The following is a 23697-nucleotide window of genomic DNA, read 5'->3' as shown; positions in this document are numbered from 1 at the left end:
TCTCCTTTCTGGAGGCAGCTGTGACACGATGGCAGGTGAAGCCAAAGTTTCCCCCAGGCGCTCCCTCCTGCCAAGCTCCGTGTGAGCGCTCGGTACACGCTGTGTCTGCAGGGCTGGGCAGGACTGCAGAGCACCAGGCCTTGGGTCTTGGCCTCCATCGGATGAACAATTTCCCGTTGAAGGTTACTCACTTCCTGTTTTCCGTATTTAGACAATCTGGGCCTATTGGGAGCTTTGATTTTTTTGTAAACTTCAGCTGTTTTAAACGTTAAGTCGCGGGAGACTGAGGTAAGGGGAAGGAGGGGGAAAGGCCTGGAGACAAATTAGGGTTATTTAATCCCAGGGCTGTGTTCTCTCTGCAGTGTTCTAGTGACCATTAGAGCATGTGAAAGGAAGGTCAGGGGCTGACAGCATGGGAGATGGCGAGAGGGCTGCTTCACAATGGGCCCGGGCTGGCGGCGCTGCGTGCGGCTCGGCCTGTGCGTGGGGCTCTCCCGGAGGCACTGTGGACAGCACTTGGAATCAGCCAGGGGATGCACTCCAATGACTAATGTCTCCAATGTGTCATTTGTGCCACAAACAGCTGTATGGAGGTGGTAAGAGCAGTGCAGCAGCTCCACAGCAGAGGCAGGGAGGAGCTTCTAACCTAGAGAGTGCTGTGCCCTTTCCCTGTGCCTATCAGTACACACCACATAGTGACATTTGTTAGAACTTGCCCTGAAGTTTGCTAGGCTGGAGCAAGTTAACACTTGTGTGTAGCTGATAGGGCAGGTCATGTCTTCTTTATGCCTGCTTTGCAAGGGTAAACTGAGGCACAAAGTGCTGTAATTCTGCTTGTTATCAGAAAGTGAGTGTGTGAGGGAATGGGGTGAGTCCTGGCACCAGTCAGGCGGTGGTCTGCCTCCAGAGATGTGCTTTTTCATCAAGAACATATTTCCTGTGCTGCTGGGAGTAATGCTTGGAAAGAAGAAAATAGTGTGCAGTCCAGAGTGCCTGTGGGCTCAAAGGTTATGTGAACAATTTTGGTCTGCTCCTTTTTGTTCATCTAGTTCTCTTCTACCTATGATTAACTCTCAACATGGGATGGTTTTACTTCCAAATTTTTCAAGGATCCACAAAAAAGAAAATAAAAATAAAATAAAATAAAATAATGGATGGGTTGAATTAAAGGAGGAGATGGTAAAATAATCTGTATTTTACAGCAAAATCCAGTAGGAATTGCCCTGAGATCACCCTAGCAGTATAACCAGCCACCAGAATGCCAATGTGGGCAACTGGGAGTGAACTAAAGAACCAGAGACAAAAAATCACAACTAAATAGACAACAAAATGTCCCAGGTAAAGAAATCTGCTTACTCTCTGCCTGACAGAAAGCAGGCAGGAGCTGAATCAAGAGCCAGAGGAAACTAAAAGCTTTGGGGAAGACTTTGGTGAAGCAGGTGTTAGAAGAAACAAGGGTCCATGTTCACATTCTGGCATTGATAGGCCCAACTCCAAATGATTTACACAGGCTCTTGACCCTCCTGAGCCAGAGTCAACTTTCCCCCAAATAACTCCCTGCAGCCCATAGTGCAGATCCACAGAGAGAGGAGTGTGCTGGATACAGGCAGGTGGCTGTTTTCTGCCTGGTGCTGCTGTACAGGCTGGGTTGACGTTATACTTCCCTGATTCAGGTTTTTATAGACCAAACAGTAGCAGTTCCCTCCCTCAGTGGTTTGTTGAAGCCTTTCCCTGAAGGAGGGGTTAGTTCACTATTGTCTTTCTACCTGCTGGCAGTTTTCTCTGCTGTGTCTCTCACCCTGCAACCGTATTTTGTTCAGATGCACTTTCAGTGCTCAGAAACACAACTTGGCTCTTACTGCAAATGCAGGGCAGTTCTGCAGTGTCTCCCATGACTTTCCTCTCTCAGGGGTCCTAGACCTCCCAGCAGCACCTTGGTGCAATGTGAGCCCTGGGTTTAGGACAAGCTCTGGATCCGGCAGGGACACATCAGACTGACCCACCAGGGCTGACTGCAAAGCTGGCACCACAGAGAACTGCACCCAAAGCTGTTGAAGCAAATGGTGTCTCTGAATTGGCACCAGCCAGCTGCCCTGCTGCTGAGGTTTGATCTGTTAGACTCAGAGCAGCCTGGTTTGCACTCATATCACCATGCTTAAAGAACAGTCACTTACTTACTCTCACTCAGAAATGTTTACTTGCAAGGACCAGATGGCCCAGGGAATTGGGCTAAACAAAGCATTTTGCTTCTAGGTCATGCATTCTAATCCAGTCCAGGTTGGTGATAAACGAACATACTCACCTGATAGCCACTTTTTTTTGGCTTCATTTTTGTTTTTCAGGCTAATTTCCAAGGGGAGATGCCTCACCACAAACTGTCCCTCTCTGCCCTGCCACAGTTGGTCCTGATTTGACTGTCTCTGCAGAGGAGCCAAGGATCAAATGCTCCATGGCGCCAGACTGTTTTCTTTTGCAGCCTGCAGGTAAGGGGAAGTTGTCCTATTTCTGGCTGTGTCACGCCTGCTCTGCGGATGGGCAGGAGCTCAGTTTGTAAATCTGCTGCTCCAACCCCCTCCCCCAATGTGAAATTAATTTTTTAAAAAATGGGAAAATGCTTAATTGCAGTTGACATATAGGCACTCTCTGCTATGAACTTTACATGCAATCACAGATAACAGCATCAAAATTAATGCCTGCTTCCCACTTGTCCTTCTATAAGCAATAAACGTTTGGCAAGTCAGTAAATAACAAAATTCTCATGTGGCCATCTACAGGTCACCAGGATACTTAAGAAGTTTGCGTTAATTATACCATGTTTGCCATCAAAGAGGGGATATTAACCCTTTCGAGCTGCTGCAGGAAAGCAGTGGAGACATTTGAAAGTAAGTAAATAAAATCTTGTCACTAAAAGCGCAACCTTTGCAAAATAATAATAAAAAGAGGGATGTTTGAAGCAAAAACCTCAGTAGACATCATGGAAAACACAGTACCTTTTCAGCTTCCCTTTTATTTATTTTGTATTTTGACATCAAACACTCCCTGTAACCTAATCTTCTTGGCTTTTGATGTGGCCGTGGAGACATGACAATTAAGCACCGCTTAAAACAATAATCCCAACAACAGGAACCAAAGGCAAGTAATGTCAGGGTTCCCCCCCTCACAAAAATCCCGTCCCCCAGTGTTTGGTGGTAGTGAAAAGACTATAAATCCCAATTTGTTGCCTTGATATCTGCTCGGTGCTTACACTTTACATTGAACTTTACACACTTGCTCCATTTCCATTCCCTGCTGTTTGTTTTTCTTCTGCTATGCGAAATGTCTGGAGACAAACACAATACACACATTGCAGAGAGAAGGTTTGATCTTTCACAGATTAGTGCCACCTGACAAACATGGGATTATTTATTATCTGTGTTGCAGGAACTGCTGAAGCCCCCGCTCAGAGAAGCACACTCCTCCGGGCGCTGGGGGATGCACCACCCCTCCTGACAGCCTGATGGATTAGGGCCTCAGTTCTGTCAGTGGATCCAACCAAACCAGCAAAGAGGCAGAGGCAGCCCCCAGGTAAGACACCATCACAACCTGAATGGGATGTGTACCGTACAACCAAAGCAAACAGCTTGATTATTCCAAATTTTAAAGAGATATTGCTAGTTGTCATTTCTCAGCTATTCAAAGATGGAGGGAGAGAGGCTGAGTTTAGTTATAATCTCATTTTAAACCTGTCTGAAAAAGAATATGTTTTTTTTAAATGAAGCTTGCATAGTGTGCTATAAATGCCTTTTTTTTTCCTTTTTTTTTTTTTTTTTAATGGATGTTTGCACTAAGCCTTGCTGAACAAGTTAGAGAGATGATTAACTCATCTGAAATGATGCAGGAAGGCCTTGTCCCAGTTGTGTGTTCTTCCTTCAGCACATGGAGAGCTGCTGCAGCTCCGTGGTATTCACAAGCAGGGTTTGCAACCAGGGCTGGGCAGGAGGCTGGAGGGGGAAAGACAAGCACTGCTAGAAAGGGCTGGAATTCACACACACAAACACACACACACACAGAAAAAGGAATCCAGGTCATTTTTTCCTTAATGAGTAGAGTTATCCCCAAGCTGGTTTCCACGGGGGGTCAAAGGAGGAAACCCAAAATTCACTAGCAGTTTTCTTGAAAATGTGGTTGCCCACCCCTACACATGGCAGGGTGCAAGACTTTGCTTCACTTTGTAGGGCCCCAAGGGGTTCCTTGTGTGGGTCAAACTCGACTGTGTGATGAAAGCAGCTGCAAAGTTTTGGTGTCATGGAAGATGTGTTTGGTAAGCACTTTTCTCCATCCTCACATGCCAGTCCATGTGCACACCTCCCTGCACTCAGGGCTGCAGCCCTGTTCCCAAAGCAGCACTGAGCAGCTCCAGGCTGGCCATCCCCCCTTGCTCCCTTCACACCTCCGATAATGACAAATGGCAAGAAACAGGTTTCCAGGTGTAGAGTATTCCTTTGGAGAACTTTCCCTGGTCTAATACAGGTCCTGCCTTGATATCCATTAAGCAGCTGGCCTCTTTTCTGTGTTTACAGTGCTTTTAAGATATGTTTTTAATGTAAAAATATTTCTTCAAACACTTGAATAAAACACAAAAAAAAAAAAAAATCAAGAGAAACCACTGTTCATCATCTCCAATGTGGCTGCTCCCCCAAAATTTAAACTAGCTTAGAAACTTAGGCACACTGCTTGACCTCATCACTCCAAAACAACACTGGAGAATGAGCTTTTGTACCTGTGCTTCCAATACTAAATCATTCTTTAACTACCCTCTTTTGTCCTACCCTGTTAGTGTTTCAAAATATCATCGCCTGCTCTGCATAAAGTATAAGCTAATAATTCTACTGGCAACAATGACGACAATTTTTCTTCTCTCCCTACTAAAAGCAGCTTTTATGACATGAAGCAGGGCACAGGTAGTTTCACAAAAAAGGTATTTATTATTCTTAGCAATATTCACCTTGAAGGAATATGAGGAAAGCATACACTTTTTACAGACAATATATAAACATGTTGTACATAATTAACAATAATTTAGTTCACTAATCCAAAAATAAGCAAAATAAAAATTAAAATAAAAACAGAAAATACTGAAGAATTTTTTATGCTGATACAAGTACAAAATAATTTAAATCTCAACTGCTGTTGTCTATGCTGCAGTGACTGACAATATATTGCACTTTGTCAACTGTATCAGTAATCCCTGTCTTTCACCCACACCCCTTCCCCTCTGCCCAAATCCTACAGAAATTTGAGTTGGGTACAAATAATGTACAACTGTACCATTGTAAAAGGTAAAAAGTAAAAAGGACCTAATTTTTTACCTCAGTAGACTAAAAATTCATATGATTTCTCCCAACCAATTTAGTTTCCCATTTATTTCCACTTCTTTACAAAGTGCACCTATATGCCTACACAGACCGAAAAAAAAGAGGAAAGCAGGATTTTCATGGCTGCTTGGTTCTTAATTATAAAATACTACATTTTAGTAGGCTTAAAAATTACAGGCTTAAAAAAATTTACATACATCCTTTTTTTGTTTCATTCTGGTTTTTTCTTTAAAGCAGGACTTTTGCAGTAAAGATACAATTTGGCTTGATCCAAAAAATAAAAGAAAAAGAAAAACCCAACAACAAAATAGTTAAAATTTAAAAAAATAAAATAAAAAGCTTTTCACAGAGTTAAGCTTACGTGGTTTACATTATCAAACCCCTCTGTTCATTGGGGCATTTTCATCATAAGTATACCTAAATATGTACACCGTATGTTATACTGGAGCTTGTGTTCACGAGAGGCATCAGATCATAACAATCAATAGAATACACTTCACATTGGCAATAGCTTTGTTTTCAGTCATTTAAATACAATATGGTTTCATAATGGGAGAAATAATTTTTTTTTGTTCTTTTCTTGTTTTCATATAAAATCTGCTACAGAAAACAGACGTTCCCCTTAGAACGATGCTTTCCCTCAGCTCTCTGTGTCTGGGATTTGATGGATGTGTGAAGCTCAAACTGATTGTCTCTCTTTTTCCCCTCTCCAGTGATCTCAGCCTCATTTCTGCCCTTCCTCCCGGTGGACTCCACCGCGGTGGGTGCCTGCGACAGCAGGCGCTGGCTGCATGTGGATGTGGTGGCCACACTGCCCAAAGTTTACCCAAGCAGCTAATCTGCATTTTTAAGCGACAGCTGCCAACACAACAGAACAAAGTGCTTCAACCTCCAGAGTCTGCGAGCAGGATGGTTTTTGTGCCCCAATATAGTTTTGGCTGTGCTAGAACTTCTACAGGCATTTACCAAAATTGTGTTGCAGCTCTCACCCCTTGTTAGTGCAGGATTGCCTTCCCCAGAGTTTTTTCCCAACAGTTTGTCTGACCTAGGTTGGCTGGTTTGAGGAACAATAGGGTAGTTGGGAGAGGGGCTCTTTTTTTAAATAAATCTTTCATGTTAGGGAAAAGAAAGAAGGAATTGTGTCAAAATAATCACCATCTTGGGTATATTAAAATCCTGTATTACAGCTACATTTTTGCTTTGTTCCTTGCCCTCGCAATCTTTTCCCCCTTCCTGGTAACTTTGGTATGGAAGATAGATGGAGCTAATCCAAGAGGGCTGTTGAGTACATTTCCCCTATCCTTGATTTGAAGGCAGCTTTTCTTACAGGGTAGCCATTGCAAATGACAGCACAAAAACATGCAGTCAGAGGGGTTGAGGCCTTTTGTGGAAAACAAAATAAATATGACTTTGTGTCTGATTTTAAAACTTATGGTTTAATAAAGATGCCTTTTTCTTTCTCTTGTTTGTTTTTTTTTTGTTTGTTTGTTTGTTTTTTTACTTTTCTTTTTTTTTGGCTTTTTTTTCTTCTTTTTTTCCCTATCCCAAACAAAGTCCGCAATAGAAATCCAGCATGTCTGGCTTCCAGTGAGCCAATTCCATCCTGGGAGGCTGCTTATATCTCTTTACAATATTCACAGTAATAACAAAGAGAGAAAGGAAAACCAGTTCCAAGCCTTCTCTTTCAGCTTCTGCCATCTTTTGCTTCCTGCTGGACCATTAAGTATCGAACAGGTGAGTTCTTTTTTCTTATACCTGAGGGGGCAAAGTGCATTACAGGCACCACTACACATTTCTGCAGAAGACCCATCATTTGCAAGGTTTTAGTCCAGCATTAAAAGTTAACCACATGGGAGCAAAGGTCTCCTTTTGCCATCCCTACATTCTCCTCTTGGCAGAACATTGTCTTACTTGCTGTCATCTTAGGCAAAGTCCCATGTTCCTAATATCTGGATGGGTCTCTTGGTCATCAGGTTTTATCCCATGGCTGTAACCATGCTGGATGGGTGTGGGTGTCCAAATGAGATGCTGGAAGATGGGTGGATGGGGGTAGGTGTTGGTAGGATGTGTCCAGAGTGACTGAAAGGGGGCAAATGCCCCATGGGTGCCATATGACTGGCAAGGGCAGCAGCGCTGAAGGGAGACGACTTCTCCTGCATGCACTTGGACAGTTCCTCAAAGCACTCAGAGCCTTTCTTGCTTTTCTTTGATTTGTTGGACATTTTCCTATTCCTGGTCTGAATTCCTTCCTTTTTCATGGTCAGAGGCCTGTTCACCTGCAAGAAATGAGAAAATCAGGCTCATGCAGACAAAATGACTTTATTGTGCAAAAATGAAAATATTTGGACAGCCCCCATGTGTTTTTCCTGGATGGAGACCTTTTTCTGGCCAAAAAAAAAATGGTGTTTCTCTCTGCAGAACTTGTTTATATTGATTTGTTTAATAAAACCACACAGACAAAAAAACCCTAGACATGAAAAACAAATTGAACTGAATTTGGCAGCTGATGACTCTCTTTCCCGTAGGCTTACCCTCAGTCCTCATTAATTTCCTAATAGAAGATCAAACTAGGAGGCACACGCTGACCCAAACTCAGTCCTGAGACGAGCAATCTTGTACCCGTAACCTCTGTTACCTACAGTGTAAATAACGCTCCAACGTATCAAGTGTTCCTGCTTAGGATTAATTTCTTTTTAAAGAATTAAATAATACAACAAAGCCTTAGATACAATTATTTTTTTTACAAGTCAAAATGAAGATAGCCCATCAAGATTAATTTCTGCACAGACCCCCTTCCAAATGGCCTCTGTTTCTGGAGGGAAACGGCACACAAAACCCACTTAGTTAGAACCAAGTGTGGCAGCTCTGTTTTGCCTGGTTTGCCCAAGCCAGAAGCCAAGCTAATACATTGTAATGTCACTGAACTTAGCATCACTATGCTGACAAAGAACGGCTGTCACTTCCCAGGGGAACCTTAGAGACGGGCAAGGAATAAAACAACCAAACCCCTGAAACCAATAAAAGCCCAGTGAACACCATGCAGTTAAGACATCAATCCACACTAGGCAAGCAGCGACACATGAGATGAGTAAATACTCACATTGTGCAATTTATAGTAGAGTCCACAGGCATTACAAACTGGGTCCCCGTTTGCATTACGTCGCCATAAGGTCGTGGTGGTTGTCTGACAGTTGGCACAACAAGTCCCTGCTCTCCTGGCCGCTGACTAACCAAAAGAAAAAGAAAATTAAAATGTATCATCGGGTGGAGGGAGATCATGAGAAAGGTCGAATTGGACTCAGTATTTAGTTTGGGGAGAACTTGTTAACTAAGATTTTACAGAGTATCAGGGCTGGAGGAAAGCTGCTGTCAGTTTAAAGTTATATGGATATTATGTTTTTGTTTTAATTTAAATATTATCCTATGCAAACTTTCAAGCCGCATGGCACTCAGTGTGCAACGGAAGTAAGGAGAGAAACAGTGAATCTCTTATTCCACAAACAAAAATTTTAGAGGGGGGAAAAAATAATCTTGACTTTTTCAAATTTTCCTTTTTCAGGATTCTACAATGCATCCTTCATGAAAATGCATTTGCCTTTTTCTTCAATGACAAATTTTAGTCTTTGCCAGTGTTAGGCCTGGGTTTGAAAATAGGGAATCTTTAAGAATGTGATTTTTACCCTTACTCTGGCCCTTGAAAGGTGGACACAAAAGAAAATGAACCACATTACTTAGCTGGGTGCAGTATTTATGAGAGCCATCACTGACAATTCAGTTTGCATTTACAAGTGAAAGGGAGAAAACAAAACCGGCTCCAACTTTCTTTAAATATTTAGCAAACCAAATTTCATGCCTTGCAGCAATGATTCTGCAGACACGTCTGCCGCCTCTGTCCCTACTTAGTTCCTTGGCTGACAAGCCCTTAAACAACTGTCTAAAAATTAAACAAAACCGCCAAAAAATCCACCACCCTTTCATAAAACTATTGTTCTGCTGAAACCAAGGTGAGGGGAAAGAAAAAAGCCCTAAACATTCACCCACCTCCCAAAACAAGAACAGGAAAAGTAGAACTGCAGGCGCCCGTCATTCCTGGACGGGCCCTTGTCTAGCAGACCCCACCATAAAGCGTCCTTTGTGCACGGACACTGACGTATAAAGTGTTATGGACAGACTAACTGCACCCCCGTATTTTGGGAAATTATTTTCTATTAGAAACCCACAGCCCTGCCTCTAGAAGTGGTCAAAACACCAAGACCATTTTGTGCTACTGAATTAATGCTGAGGACTCGATATTTTCTTAAATTGGAGTTTACTTCCTAAAGCGTATCAATCGCTGTCGTTCCCTGGGGCCTTGGTCCCTGGATATTTCTGCAATTAGCCATGGAGATCCATGGGGTGAAGGCCAGCCAAGCTCACAGGAATGCACAGGGCATCTCTGCGAGCAGAGCCGGTCCCAGGGCAGTGGGATTCCCAGGGAGCTCGGTATTGGGGAGCGGGCACCGCTGGAAGCACAGCTCGGCCTGCTCACCCAAGAGGAGCACAGGGTTCTGTTCTCACTTGCTCCTGATTTATGCCATGGCCCTGGTAACTTTCCCAAAGCTGATGGACGTTCAGCAGCTTTAGGCAAGAATCAGGCCCTCAGAGACTCACATATTTCGGTGCCTTACTCGCCTGTGAGAACAGGCCAAAGGCAGAAAGAGGGGGTACCCCCTACTGCAAATGCACTCATGCAACCCAAACACAATTAATGCCAGACGTCCAAATGCTGACATTATTAATACGATCACTTTGTTATTGCAGGGCAGATGAACAAATTCCCAAAGATGGCCACCTCCTCTCCCCCGCAAACAAGCAAACTACAGTGGAAAAAGGGGCAATAAACAAAGCTGTAAATCAATTAAAACTAAACATTTAAACAGCTAAGCACTAAAAGAAAACCTCTCTAGTGCCCCCCAAACCCTGCACAGTGAGCTAAGTATAACAGTCTCCCAACACACTGGAAGGTGGAGACCTATGTTTGCATATTTGAGATGGCTTACTGATACTCAACTATGCTGCTTAACTCTATGGCCTGTCCCATTCAGTCTGGAAAGCACTTGAGCTTGAGAGACGATAATGTTACACTGTTGTCTTAACATTTTTCTATATGTCAGTCACTTTAGAAGGCAAGTCATTAAGAAGCTTACATAGCTGAAATTCTGACTCAGGACAGAAATCTTCTATATCCCATCCCAGTGCTAGAACAGTAATGCCAATTTTCTGCTCTCTAAACCTCGTTGATATTTGCCCACGAATAGCTAGGAGACTTAGGCACCATAAATCACAAAGCTCCAAAAAATATATTTATTATTCTTAGCATTTTACGCATTATTTGCGGAGTAGAGTGTATTAGAAATTTCAAAACAGCAAGCATGACTGGCAAGGCTTGCCTATAGAAACTCTCTAAAGCTTTTAGAGTCAGGAAACAGATACACAAAGTTTCATTATCTTTAACGTACAGATATCCGGATAGGAAACTACTACCAGGAGCTTAGAAAGGACTTTTTTTTTTTTTAATCAGTCAAATGAAAATACCAAGTATAGGTGACTCCATGGAAAAATAATAGGATTTTTTTTAACAGTAGGGGATTGTCTGGGGAGGGAACCAATATTAATATTGCCAGAGACTATAAGAGTGAAAATTACTTCATGGCTTTTATACAAATAATTTTTGAGTGGGGAGCAGTAGCTTTGACTCATCTGATTTGTTTTGCTTTTCTGGAGCTGGGACTTTTTTTTAGTCCATGGTGGAGGACATTCATGCTCATAACCCTTTCGCTCCCAGTGTGTGCCCAAACCGTCCCAAGAGGCCAAGTAAAAGAGGAATTAAATTAAAAGCTGTCATCTGAGGACAAACGGGGCGAAGGACACACGATATCCCGCATGCATTGTGAGCGGAGGGAGGCTCGGGACAGCGAGGGCTCGGTGCTGCTGCCGGGACGGGGGCGGAGGGGGAGATGTGCCCCGAGGCACGGCAGTGACCTCGCCGTGACTGACCCCGGTACAGTACAGCTCGGCTCCACGCAGGGGCTGAGCAGCCATGAGGCACGACCGACTCGTGCCTGTGTGTGGTCCCGCTGCCTTATTTATCCCCAAACCCGGGAGAAATAAAGACACTCACCAGCCTTCGCTTGGGTTTAATGAGAGGTCGGTTTTGACCGTTCATTTTGTGGTAGAGCCCGCAGGCGTTACACAGGTAATGCCCGGTGCCGTCTCTTCTCCAGAGAGGGGTAGCAGTGGCTCCACAGTTCACACACTCTCTGCCTTCTAAATGGAAACATGAAGAAAACAGATTTCTTTCTTTAAAAACAAATTCACAAAATCTTTCTGCATTTTCAGAAGTCAAAACAGTGCGTTAATTCTGTTAATTAAGCACAACCAGACAGCAGTGACATCTACAGTACAGGCAGCAAGGAGCTCAGTGTTTCAAGAACTCCCAGGCTCCAGTGAGTATTTTATGTCATGATCAGGAATAGGCAGCGCTCTCGGCAAAGTGAGAAAGAGTGACACTCTCATTGTGTCAGATGGAAGTTATCATTTCAGCAAGAACTCCCTGAGTCCTCACCGGGCACCGCTCGCCTCCCGGATCTATTGCACTCCGATGGTGAAATCCCGTGTTCCCCCTGCCACAGAAACACCCGTGCACATGCACACCAACACACACCTGCAAACACACAACACCTCAGAGACAGAGTCAGAGGAAGAGGTTTTCTAGAAATAAATCTAAGCAAAAAGACCTCCAATTCTGCACTTTCTTTTCTGTTGCAAATGCTACAGGATGAGAAAGTAGAGCCGAGCAGACTGGGAAAGGATACAAAATACCAGAGTCTCAGTTATTATTTTTGTTCTAAAGGCATAAAAACGCTGTTAATGCTGTTCTTTGAGAAAGTTCAGTGTTACTGGACATTACTGTAAAAAACAGGCTTGAGTGCTTTTCTGTTTCTGTGATTTTTCAACAATCCAGTTTGGATTTGGTAAGGAGCAGTTTACCTTCCTTATTAGTTTTCGTACAATGTGGTAAACATAGCATTGTAGAATGGCTGCATTAAATAAAACACAACATGTAACTCCAAGATATCTGTTTCTGCATCAGAGAGCTTCCTGCTAAAAGTTCATTTGCCTTGGATGGTTTGAGGGCAGGTCTGCTTAATATAGAAATCTCTCCTAATACCGTTTATGCAAATCCTAGAGTATTTAACTGGAAAGGAAATTCTTTTTGCTAATAACTGAGGCAGGCCATGTTGAGTTTAGCGGGGCTCCCTTAATCTAGGGAGTGGGTGGCTTTTAAACAACACAGTCTAGAGTGAGAAATGAGGGGAGCTCTGCGGCACTGCATTTGTAGCTCTTGTCCCTCCTAGGGCAGGAAGCTGCAGGAGTCGTCCTGTCGTGAGTCTTAGTTTTCCTACAAAAACACTGAGTGGTCACGAACTTTCCCCAGTTCCTTACACTGGGAGCTCCCTTACAGAGGGAAAAAAAAAAAGAAGCAACTCTAAAACAAAAGAAAAAAGGTCCTTGTTTCCCCCATCTAAAAATCAGCAGCGGCTATGGGACACAAATTTTTTAAAAGCTACTCAGGATCCTTCTTGTCTTTAGAGACCTGGATCTTGAGCCAGATTCCAGACTCAGGAGATTTGGGCTACCCATTGCCTGTAGCTTCTCTTCTAAGCACTAAAAATGCATACACATATTAGCAACTGCCTGGAAATAACAGCAGAGAAAGAATGTATTTTTCCCTTCCGAGGAATCATTTGAAACAGTACTGATGAGCTTGTAAAATAGCTGGTATTTTTGTTGCAAAACTCAAAGAGATCACATTTCTAAATTATTGTCTACTTAAATAAAAACATGTAGTGTATTCATAAGCAAATATGTTCAATGGAATACATATGCAAATGCCTATAGGCCTTTTTATTTTTAAAAGACTGTCTAAATTCAGCCCCAATATATTGCAGTTAATTCCTTCCATTGGGGAGAATACTAAACCAAGAAGGTCAGTAGAATTATATAAATTGTCATAATTTGTGTCTAGCTGTATAACTACTGTGATTTCAAAGTGGGGTCAAAACTTTGTTCATTGCCCAATTTAGAGATTTAGGACCGCACTTTTAGAAGAAATGCAATGAAGGGTGAGCATGGGAAAGGTCTGCAGGCAGTTGTTTGGAAGCAGAGATATATCTGATTCAGGGTAAAAAAAAAAACGAGGGGTGAAGTATTTCTGGTAAAGTTAGGCTGGAGTAAGTTAGCAGTGACTGGACACCTTAGTCTTTGCACTGGTATGTAAACTATATTTGAACTTTTGCTCTTGTAAAACGCGAAGGGAAAAAGGCCCTCTGCGATCTGAAGGGGACAGGCCAGGGAAGTTTCGCTTTCATCTTGCACTGGAGCTTTGGGTGGTGTTAATGGAGAGACGTGGAAATTATGGAGGGAGAAATACCTATGGCTGGAAAGTCCCCATGTGTCATCCATGGGGGCTTGCCTGACTTGAGGGAGCAGGGTCGATCGAGCCTGAGCCCCTGGGGAGCCTGAGGCCTGCTTTTCTCCGATGAAAAGGGTTCGGGTTTCTTTCTCCATATAAATCCCTCTTTGTACAAGGCGCTCTGCCGGCTCAGCCGGCCCCGGTCCCGTGGCCCGCGGCCCGTTCGAGCGCCCTGTGGCCAGCGCCTGTGTGCATCGGCACCCACAGGAGCCCAGCCCAGGCTCCATCTCCTACTTTGAAAAACCCAGAAAAGCAGAACCAAGCAGTCACCTGTCCCTCTGTCCCGAAACGCGCCAACGCAAGCACCCAGCCTCTCAGCAGCCCGCATGCTCTCCCCAAGAGCCCGCACGGCCCTTCCAGGCGGGACGCGGCGTGCGACACTTACCCGAGCAGGACCTGGCCTTGCTCCGCGGCTTGGGGGTGAAGCTGGACGCGGGGCCCCCCAGAAAGCTGCCCGGGTGGAAGAGGCTGCTGCTGTAGTCGTGGGCTGCCGGCACGTAGGAGGGGTAGGTGGGGATGGGGTGGTGGGTGGAGGGCTGGGCCCCCATGCTAGTGAGGCTGCTTCTGAGCGGGCTGGCGCTCTCCATCTTCATCCCCTCCGACAGCGACACTTGGTACTTGATGCTGTCTTTGTCCTCCTGCCGAGCCCCGGCGGAGGAAGAAGGGGAGGCGGCGCTGGTGGAGTTGGGGTCTGGGGACACTTCCTTGGGAGGGGTCGGGGGGAAGCCGAAGAGGTGGGAGCCGGAGTGCGAGGCCGGGGTGAGCGAAGACACGGAGGCGGTGCTGGAGGTGCTGCTGCCCGGGTACACCGAGATGGCCCCAGGCGCTCCGGCCGCCGAGGGGTGAAGGGGTGTCTTAGTGAAGGGGCTGACGGTCCAGGGGTTGTGGTGATGGGCAGACAGTGCCGCCTTGCTGCTGTCCAGCCAAGGGATCCCGGGGCTGTGGATAAGATGAGGCCGGCACATTTGACTCCCGGTCAGGCGGGCTGTAGAAACACAAGAGCGTGTGGGGTCAGCGTGGGGCGGCTCAGCCCGGAGCGGCTGGGGAAGACCCCAGCTCCCCGTGGTTGGGCAGCCGGAGGACAGACGGCCACGGGAGAGACTTCACAACCCAGGGAAGAGCAGCCAGGCTGGTGCAGCAGCCCCTTCCCCCTGTCCCATCTGAGGGACATACCAGCCAGCCCGGCCAGAAGGAGCAAGGGGAGCAGGAGGGGCACTCAGGCAATCCCTTTCCTCCCACCCCATTCCTAGGAAAATGCAGCAAACCCCTTTCTGCTCTATCTTTATGAGCTGCCGTAATGCTCTCTCTTCGGCTCCTAAGAACACCCCCAAATAAAATCCATGGCCGGTTTGAATCGGTTTGTATTTTGCATCCGGGAAGTAGCCGTGTCTAAGTTTTAGCCCGTGCGCACACTGTTTCCCCTTCCTCTCTCACCTCCCCCCTTTCTTTCCCTCCCCTTCGCTAGCCCTTGGTTATCCCTAGGGTTAAAATCCACCCGTGCCTGCCTGTCTATCCTGTTTTCGATCTCCTTTTCCCCGGCTCCGACACACCGAAGGGGCCCCGAGTGAAACTTCTCACCCCCGCGCAGGACACCCGCGGCTCGCACGGCGGGGAAGGGGCCGGGGTGCTGATTTACCGTGTGCCTGGCTGTACGAGACCCTGGCCCGGGCATGGGCGGAATTGGCGTAGTAAGGGTTGCCCTGGGAGTCCAGGTGGTTGAAGAAGACGTCGACTTCATCCGGAGGTAGGAGCTGCGCTGGTTCCATGTAGTTGTGGGCCAGCCCGGGGTGGTGGCTGTCGGGGTGCTGCCCGTTGAGCACGGCGTGGTGGGCCATCCAGCGAGGCTGATCCGTGGCCACCTCCATGGCCTTGGGCCTCCCCTTTCAGCCACCCCCAGGCCAGGAGCGAGCGGCGCTCGGTGGGGGCGGGGAGTGCTGCTCGGGGGATCGCTTTGGACGCTGCCTGATGGGTTTTAAGAGATTGGGGTGGCTTTTCTTAGAAAGAAAACCGCCGGGTGGCTGGAGCGCGCCCTCTGAGGTGTGGGAGAGGACCCCTGAAGTCAGCGTGTCCCTCCGTCAACAGGCGGGCAGCGGAGGCAGGTCCGGGGAAGCGCCAGGGCAGCACCTGTAGGGAGAGAAAGGAGGGTTTAGGAGCTCGGCAGCCGTGGGTGCGCTGCTCGCCGGGCCGGCTCCCGGCCGGCTTCTTTTCCCAGAGGTACATGGAAGGGGAGGGGGAAGCAGAGCCCCTCCTCCCTTCCAAAAATATCCTGTCCCCAAAACTCCTTGCCTTGCTCTCTCCCTGCTCACTGCCCCACAAAATAAACAGAGATCCATTTCAAACTCTTAACTAAAAACAAAAAGGAAAAAAGAAGGGAAAGAAAAAAAAAAAGGAAAATAGGGAAAAAAAAAGGAAATAGTTTCGTTCTCCCCCCCCCCCCCACCCCTCGCTAGAAACGTCAATAGGAGTTTTTCCAGCTGGCTTCAAAAGCGGGGTAAAAAAGGAAGAACGGCAGAACTAATACAGCGTAGTTCTAGCAAGAACTCCGACTGACACAAAAGGAAAAGGAGGGGGAGAAATAGGGAGGGGGTAGAGAAGAAGAGTGGAGAGAAGGGTGTTTAGAGAAAGCAGCGAGTGCGCCCTGGCAGTGGCGCGGCGACCCCCCCGCGCCCCACACTTACCCGGTGCGGGAGGCTGGGTGGCGATGAATGCCGGCGTGGAGGATGCGAGTGCGGCAAAGAGGGGGAGAACGGAGGGGGAATTTAAAAAGCGGAGAGGGAGAGGAGGGGGCAAAGGCAGAGCGAGCGCGGGAAGAGCAGAGGAGGTTGGATGGAGGGTGTTACTCAGATGGCAAAGCCGCTGCTCTGGCCGACTCGGTCCCATCCCCGCGCATCCTATATGAGCGCTGGCGCCAGCTGGCCGCGGCGCCGCAGACGGGCCGGGGTGCGCAGGGCCGGCGGCCGGGCCAGCCAATCCCGCCGCCCCACACCGCCCCCAACCGCACCCCCGGCCCCAAACGGAGCCGGCCCGGGGGGGGGAGCGCGGCAGACCCCCCTCCTCCGCCCCTCTTCCCCCGCTCGCAGCATCTCGCCCGGCAGCGCCGTGGGGGCTTTCCCCGCCCGGGCTCTGCACGCCCCTGCGGGGCGGGGACGGCAAAACGGAGGGGGTCCCGCCGGGGAGTGCGGGGATGCGGAGCGGGGAGAGGGGGGGCCGAGCGGAGATGGAGTGCGGGAAGGGCTCGGCCATGGGGCTGACTCCGCCGGGTGCTGCCCCGCCGCTGAGCCGTGACTTTCAGCGCCGCCGCCGGGATGCCCGCGGCTGGAAATCGGCACCGCGGAGATAAATATGCTAAAATCCCTTAAATCAGGCACAGCAGCGCTCAGCCGGGAGCGGGACAAACCTCAGCCCGGTCACATTAGTTTGAAATAACTGTCTGGATCGGGAAAAAAAATAATTAAAAACAAATAATTGCCAGGCTCCGCGCCGACCTCGGAGACCGACGGGACGAGCAAGGCCGGGTAGCGGGGCCGCTCCGAGCCGGCTGCAGGGCAGGGACGGACCCGGCCCGTAGTGCTCGGGCCGGACCCGGGATAGGGTTGGCCAAGTCGGGCAGGGCACAAGGACGCTGGGACGGAGTGCAGCCTTCCCAGTGGACTGCGACATAGCTAATGCTTTTTCTTTTTTCCCCAACCTCACAATTTTTTCTTAAAATAATTAATAACAAAAACCAAACATCACAGTTTTACTATTTGCAATTACTCGTGTGCTTTGGGGCGGGGAGCGGAGGTGCATCCCGAATCAACAGGCGTTTTCTGCGGAGTTTGTGGTGCAGTTCAGCGGCAGCAGCCGGGGTGCCGGTCTGGCTTCGCCACCCGCGAAGGTGCGGATAAACCGGTCCGCCTTTGGGGCGGAAAATAATAATAATGGGAAAGGCACAAACAACTCCCCGGAGCGAGGCCGGGCGCTGCTGCGTGTCCCGTTTCCCAGGCGCTCCTGTCCGTTCCTCAGCCGCTGCTTTCGGGGAAAAAGGGAAACGCTGATCGCAATCCTCCAGCCCTGCTGGCTGGGCGCGGGCGAGGGCACCGTCCCTGCCCGGGGCTCGGAGCAGCCCCTCCGCTCCGGGGCAGCGGCCGCGGCTCCAGCCCGACGGCGCGGCCGGGGCAGGGGGCGCGGGAGCGTCGGGGCCGTGTGGGTTTGCGCCGGGCCCCACCGGGGGCTGCGGGCGGGGGCAGCCCCGAGGATGCTGCTGCTGCTGCTGCTGCTGCTGCTGCTGCCCCCGGGGCCGCCCCCGCGGCGGGCAGCGCTGGGGGCTGGGGGCTGGGAGCTGGAGCCGGCCTCCCCCGGCCCGACCGCCCCAGTCACTACGACGCCGGGGCTCTGACGTCACCCGTCACTGCCAAATTCGCCAGGAAATGAACTTTTTAAATAATAATAATAATAATAATAATAATAATAATAATAATAATAATGCTTTTCCTCGCTGCGGAGCACGTCTGGTCGGAGAGATATGGGGCTCCCTCTCTTACTATTCCCCCACCACACGTTGTCCCCCTGTAACCTTCCCCCAAGGGACCCTCAACGCAGCCCCGGGGGGAACGCACAGCGCAGCCCGCTGGACCGGGGGCCATACTGGGGGACCTGAAGGTTGGGACAGGGGGAGGCGATTACGCTTCCCCCCCCTCCCCCTCCGCATGCTCTCCTGTGACGCCTCCTCCACCCAAAGCCCGGGTGTCCCGCTCCTCCCGGCCCCCTGACCTCGGGGCTGTGCGGTGGCGCCGGGACCGCGGCGCCCCTCGCCCCCTCCTGCCGCTGCGGGGGGGTCGCAAGCGGCGGGGCCGGGCAGCTCCTCCGGCGGCTGCCGGGCGCGGAAGGGGCGGTGGATGGAGCCGGGCTTCTCCCGGGACGGGCCGGTTGGCCCGGGCAGGCCGGGGACAGGCGCTGGGCCGGGCTTGGTGGGAGAGGGGCCAGGGTTCGGGAGAGCAAATGCGGAGAGTGCACGGGAGCCTCAGTCCCCGTGACCGGGAGGAAAGGGAAACAAAGCAAAAATTAAAAAATAAAAAAAAAATTAAAAGAGAAAGTTAAAAGGCAGAGAGAAAACCAAGCGAGCTTTCCAAGAATCCGGTTTCTCCCTCCGAAGCGTTTTCGTTCTGTATGCACCAAAATCGCCCAAGTATCACCCGAAAATGGATTTTTAAATGTTTTGAAAGAATGATGACTATAAAATACACGCGGGCCTTTGCAGGTAGATCCCCTCGGCGCCTCGTTGTACCCAGCGCCGGAGGCGGCCGGGGCCGGGGCGCGCCGCGGCCGGGGCAGCAGGGAGGCGGTCAGCCGGGATCACCCGGGCCTCGCCGGCTCCCGCTGCCAGCGAAATCCAGCTCCTCGCTACATGCTTATTAATTAATTTGGATGTTTTAATTACTGTCCTCCTGCCATCAGCACGGGGACCCGATTTTGGGTTTTTTTTTGGGGGGGGGGGCGGGGGGGAATGGGGTGGGCTGTTTGTTTTAGGCAGGTGATAAAATCGCAGTTAACGAGCTGATAATTCGTTCGTGTTTGTTTTAAAAGACAAATTGTAAAGATTAATCAGGCGGCTTGATTTATGGCGAGGCAGACCCCGGCGCTGCCCGGCCAGGGCTCCCTGAAGCCCCCGTCTCGGGTTACCCGAGGCCCGGCAGGCGAAGGAAAACAAAAGGGGCGAGCGGGTGGCGGCGGCGGCTCCGGGACCGGCTTCCCCGGCGCCCGCCCCACCTCCGGCCCGGGGGTCCGGCTACCAACTCCCGCCGCCGGGTGCTCTCCTCCGGCGGCCGGCGCCTCTCCTCGCACCCACCTCTCGCCTTCTGCAACCCCTCCCATTCAAACCCTTTGTAAAATAAATGACCCCTCCGGCAGGGATGAAAGATTTCTGCTGAGAGCCCGGCTGAGCTGAGAGACTTCCTAAGCGGCCGGCTCGCAGTATGTTGGTTTATTTTGTTCTATTTTGTAATTTCATCCAATTATTTTTTTTTTTTTAATTCCTGACGTGTCCCGTCCTCGCTGCCTGGTTCTGGCGAACCGGGTGCCGGCTCTGGTCTCGGCCGCTCACCGCCCCGGCGGCACGGCTGAGGTTTTTAATTGAATTAATGCACCCGCCGGGAGCAGCAGCGAACTGCGCTGGCTGCTGGAGGCGAGCGGCTTAGCTCCGCTCCGCAGCCCGCCGCTCACACGGCTGGTTAAGCAGCTCTTCCCTCAATTTTCTGCCAAAGCTTCCCCGGAGAGGGTCCGGCCGGGCCCCACTCCTTCATCCCTCGCCTGCCAACCCCCTTTTACCTTCTTTACCGCCTTCTTCCCCCGGGCACTACAAGCTCCGTTTTATTACCTTTATTTTTATTATTATTATTGCTGTTGCAATTTATTTTTCTCTTTTAATAAGGGAGCTTTCCCAGATCTGGAAGCACAACTGGTTATTTTGATTTGATTGACAAGTGATGTCATATCATTAAGGGAGGGGGGAGACGACAACATGTTTTAGCAACAGTTAGTAGTGCCATGTGATAGAGTTGACACCTATTCTTGGGCAGAGGAGAAGGCAGAAAACAAATAAGCCGGCGCCGCACACGGACCATTTATTTACATGTCCGGAGAGGGGATTCTTCCTCTTTTTTTTCCCCCTTCATTCTGGGTATTTGGATCTGGGAAAAATTGTACCTGAGGAGACCCCGCAGACCCCAGGGCACGTTCCTGCAGACGCCCCTTTCCTGGGGTGCCCCCGGCGGCCCCCGGGGCCACACTCTGTCCCGGTGAACGGAGAGCGGGGCGCCGCGACCTCCCGGGCAGCATCGCCCGCTGCCTCCCCGCGGTGCAGCCCACAGACGCCAGCAGGGAGGGCAGGAAAACTCCGTGAAAAGAAAGAAGAAGAGGGAGAGAGGGAAGTGCTCGGTGCTTAGCACCGCACGGGGCCGCGGCGCTCCCGATGCCGGCGGGCGCTGTGAGAGCCCCGGGCGGGCTGGGGAAGGGGCCGGGAGGGTCTGCCGGGGGCGTCCCGCCCCTGCTCCCCCGCAGGATGGGGAGAGCCGGCTCTGCCAGCGGCTCCCACCCGCCCGCAGGTAGGAGCCCCGGGCAGCCGCTCCCTGCGAGCAGCCCCCGCACCGCCTTCGGGTGTATCTCCCTGGATTTTTGGGGGAGAGAAAGTTATTGCTTTCTGCCTTAAAAAAAAAAAAAAAAATTATCGGTGTTTTCGGCCCTCTGGTCTTGTCTCCGCTTTGCTTTTCGTGTCCCCCGGCTCCCCCGTCCTGCGTTACTAAATCGTATTAATGGCTCCTGATAGGGTTATAAAGTGACACGGTTACCTCGTAACCACAAGACCCTTATTTAAACTGCATTAAGGAAAAACAAAAAGAAAACAAAACAAAAAAAAAAGGCGCTAGAGATACGACCAGGGGAATAAATCACGGAAAATTTAATCTTTTGCTTGTTTTTGTCAATACACTATGGTCCATCCCGCAGAGGATTTCTGCGGGATCTGTACCCCACCGTGGGAACCCTCGGTCCCACTCTCACTCCCGACACGCTCCCGCACACGCCTTCACCTGCGCTTTGTCCGCAATTTGCCTGGTGCCCGCAGCCCCCCGGCTGGCTAGGCTGCAAAATAAAGGGGAGGAAAAGCCTCAAGCAGACCCCAGCCTGCCCACAAAACCGCCTTTTGTGTAAGTTCCCGAAGAGAAATGCGTGCGTGGGAAAGGGGGATGTTGGACACGCGCAGTTTTGTCCAGAAAAAGGTATCATTTTCTTTTTCAGGAGCTGCCAGGAAAGATTTCGTTTGTAGGATCTCTCGTTAATTTTATATATATATATATTTTATTTTTTTTTTTCTTTCAAGGTTATTTCGGAAGAAGCTGTTGTAGGAGGGAGGAACGAGGCCGACCCCGCAGGTTTGATTTGTTTCTCCTCAGGCAAAACTTTGGTGGGGAGAGACCGACCCGGCACGGTGAACGGGACTCGACTCACGCCTGCCCCGAGCCGCGGGGCTGAGCCAGGCCGGAGCTTAGACTTCCGAGGAAAAAATATTTGCGTTTAATAAAGATGCTCCGTGCGCCGGGGAAGAACAATCCCCGCGACCAAAACTCGCACTCCCTTAGTGAAATCGCTTTTCTTATTGAAATCGCATCAAAACCAGGCAGGCTTCGCTCCTGGACGCTTCTCTTTTTTTTATTTTTTTTTTTCTTGCCTTCCAGCCTGAGCACCCCAAAGCAAAAGGAGGATAAAGAGGGGAACTTTGCACATACAAAAACAGAAGAAAAAAAAAAAGGCGAAGGGGTGAAAGAGTCGGCGGAGAGGAGCGGCCGTGCCCCGACGTGCCTGGGTAATTTTAAATCATGCAAAGCCCCGTAAAGCTGCCGCACGGGACTGGGACGGGAGGACTCCCCGGCAGGCAGGTGCAGAGAGAGCGGGGCCGGGCCCTGCCGGCTTTCGGGGCTGAACAAACCCTCGCATCTTTTTTTTTTTTTTTTTTTTTTTAATGCCCAAATCTGCCAACAAAGGGAGAGAGGAGATAGGATGTAGCTGCGGGGAGGGGACGCAGGGCTCTCTGCACACCCTGTCTCCGGGAAATCTCTGCCTGGCCGCCCTGGGTGAAATGCAACTTTCCAAGATGGAGATTTAAATAATCACCCCAGTGACAATGGGAAAGGAAAAAAAAAAATCAAAACAACCAACCAGGGCCCGGCGGGGCCGCTCCCCGCGGGGCGCGGTGCGGGGAGAGCCCCGCCGCCGGGCAGAGCCGGGGGAGCCCCGCGGTGCCCCCGGGCAGACGGGCGCTGCACCGGGCTCCGCCCGGCCGGCTGCGAGGCGGCAGCCCGGGAGGTCCGGCCGCACTGGGGACATTTTTTCGTTCTTTACAAACCCTGCCAGATTGGTCCCTGGGGAAAACTGCCCCGAGAGAAGCGCTCCCGCAACGGGACCCGCGCCTCGGCACCGCCAGGGCCGCGCAGAGCCGCGCTGCCGCGGCCCCTTACCTTGCCTCTCGCCTATCCTCGTTTTTCTTTCAGTTCTCCGCACGGTGCATGGGAAGCGTCAGTTCTGCTCCTGGCGGGGCCGCTCCGCGGGCTGGGGAGGGGTTCGGCCGCCGGAGCCTCCCCGGCTGCCCGCGACGGGAGCGGCGGCTCTGCGGCGGGCGGAGGGGCTGCCGCCGAGCGCGCTGCTGAAAACTGCCAGCAGCTCCGAGCTGAGCCCTTTTTTTTTTTCCTCCGTTCCCTCCTTCCCCCCTTCCCTTCCTCCCTCCTCCCTCCCTCTCCTTTCCTCTCTCCCTTCTTTCCCTCCCCTTCTCTCTCCCACTCTCCTGCATTCACGGATGGCACGGCGAGCCACTGTGTATTTATGTACATAATACGGCAGCTCGTCCCCTCCACTTCATTTGCATCATTACAATATCTGTACAAGCACATCACATTGTCTGTTGCTTGCACCTTTTGTTACGGTTGCTGTCACAGTCTACGCGACTTGACTTTCATATTTTAAATGAATTGATATTATACCAACAACACGCACTCACATCCCCGGCGCGGGGAAACCGGGCTCCGGCGCGGCGGGCGCCGCAGCCCCAGCCTCTCCGAGCCTCTCGTTTCTTCCTCTGATCCCAGGGAAGGTGGGCTGCGGGGGAGACCCTTCGTATAAATTACTCCTAGTCGTATTAATTTTCTTTCCCTCTCTAATGAAGGAAATGCTTTGAGAGTCTTGGATTTTTTTTCTTTCCATTGATCTGCCTGGTTTTTGCATAACCTCATGTTTCTTCTCACACCTTTCCCTTCCAAATTCAGCCTTTCGGGCTATGCACCTGCACGTAAGTGAGGCAGC

At 50.2% G+C, this 23697-nt stretch overlaps 1 protein-coding gene across 1 annotated transcript; it reads right to left on the bottom strand.

Moving 5' to 3' along the window:
• Window positions 1-4950: 4950 nt before the first annotated feature.
• On the bottom strand, window positions 4951-16674 carry GATA2 (GATA binding protein 2). The gene is made up of 6 exons (XM_036391337.2): window positions 16548-16674; window positions 15506-15993; window positions 14255-14854; window positions 11515-11660; window positions 8455-8580; window positions 4951-7630 (listed from the first exon to the last, which is right to left on the bottom strand). The coding sequence occupies exons 2-6, from the start codon at window positions 15732-15734 to the stop codon at window positions 7331-7333; spliced, it is 1401 nt and encodes a 466-aa protein (XP_036247230.1). The 5' UTR covers window positions 15735-15993; window positions 16548-16674; the 3' UTR covers window positions 4951-7330.
• Window positions 16675-23697: the final 7023 nt, after the last annotated feature.

The sequence above is a fragment of the Molothrus ater genome, chromosome 11, assembly GCF_012460135.2.
Source record: "Molothrus ater isolate BHLD 08-10-18 breed brown headed cowbird chromosome 11, BPBGC_Mater_1.1, whole genome shotgun sequence".
Classification (NCBI taxonomy): Eukaryota; Metazoa; Chordata; class Aves; order Passeriformes; family Icteridae; genus Molothrus; species Molothrus ater.
The sequence above is the reverse complement of the archived record's forward strand: the minus strand, read 5'-3'. Positions and strand labels throughout refer to the sequence as shown.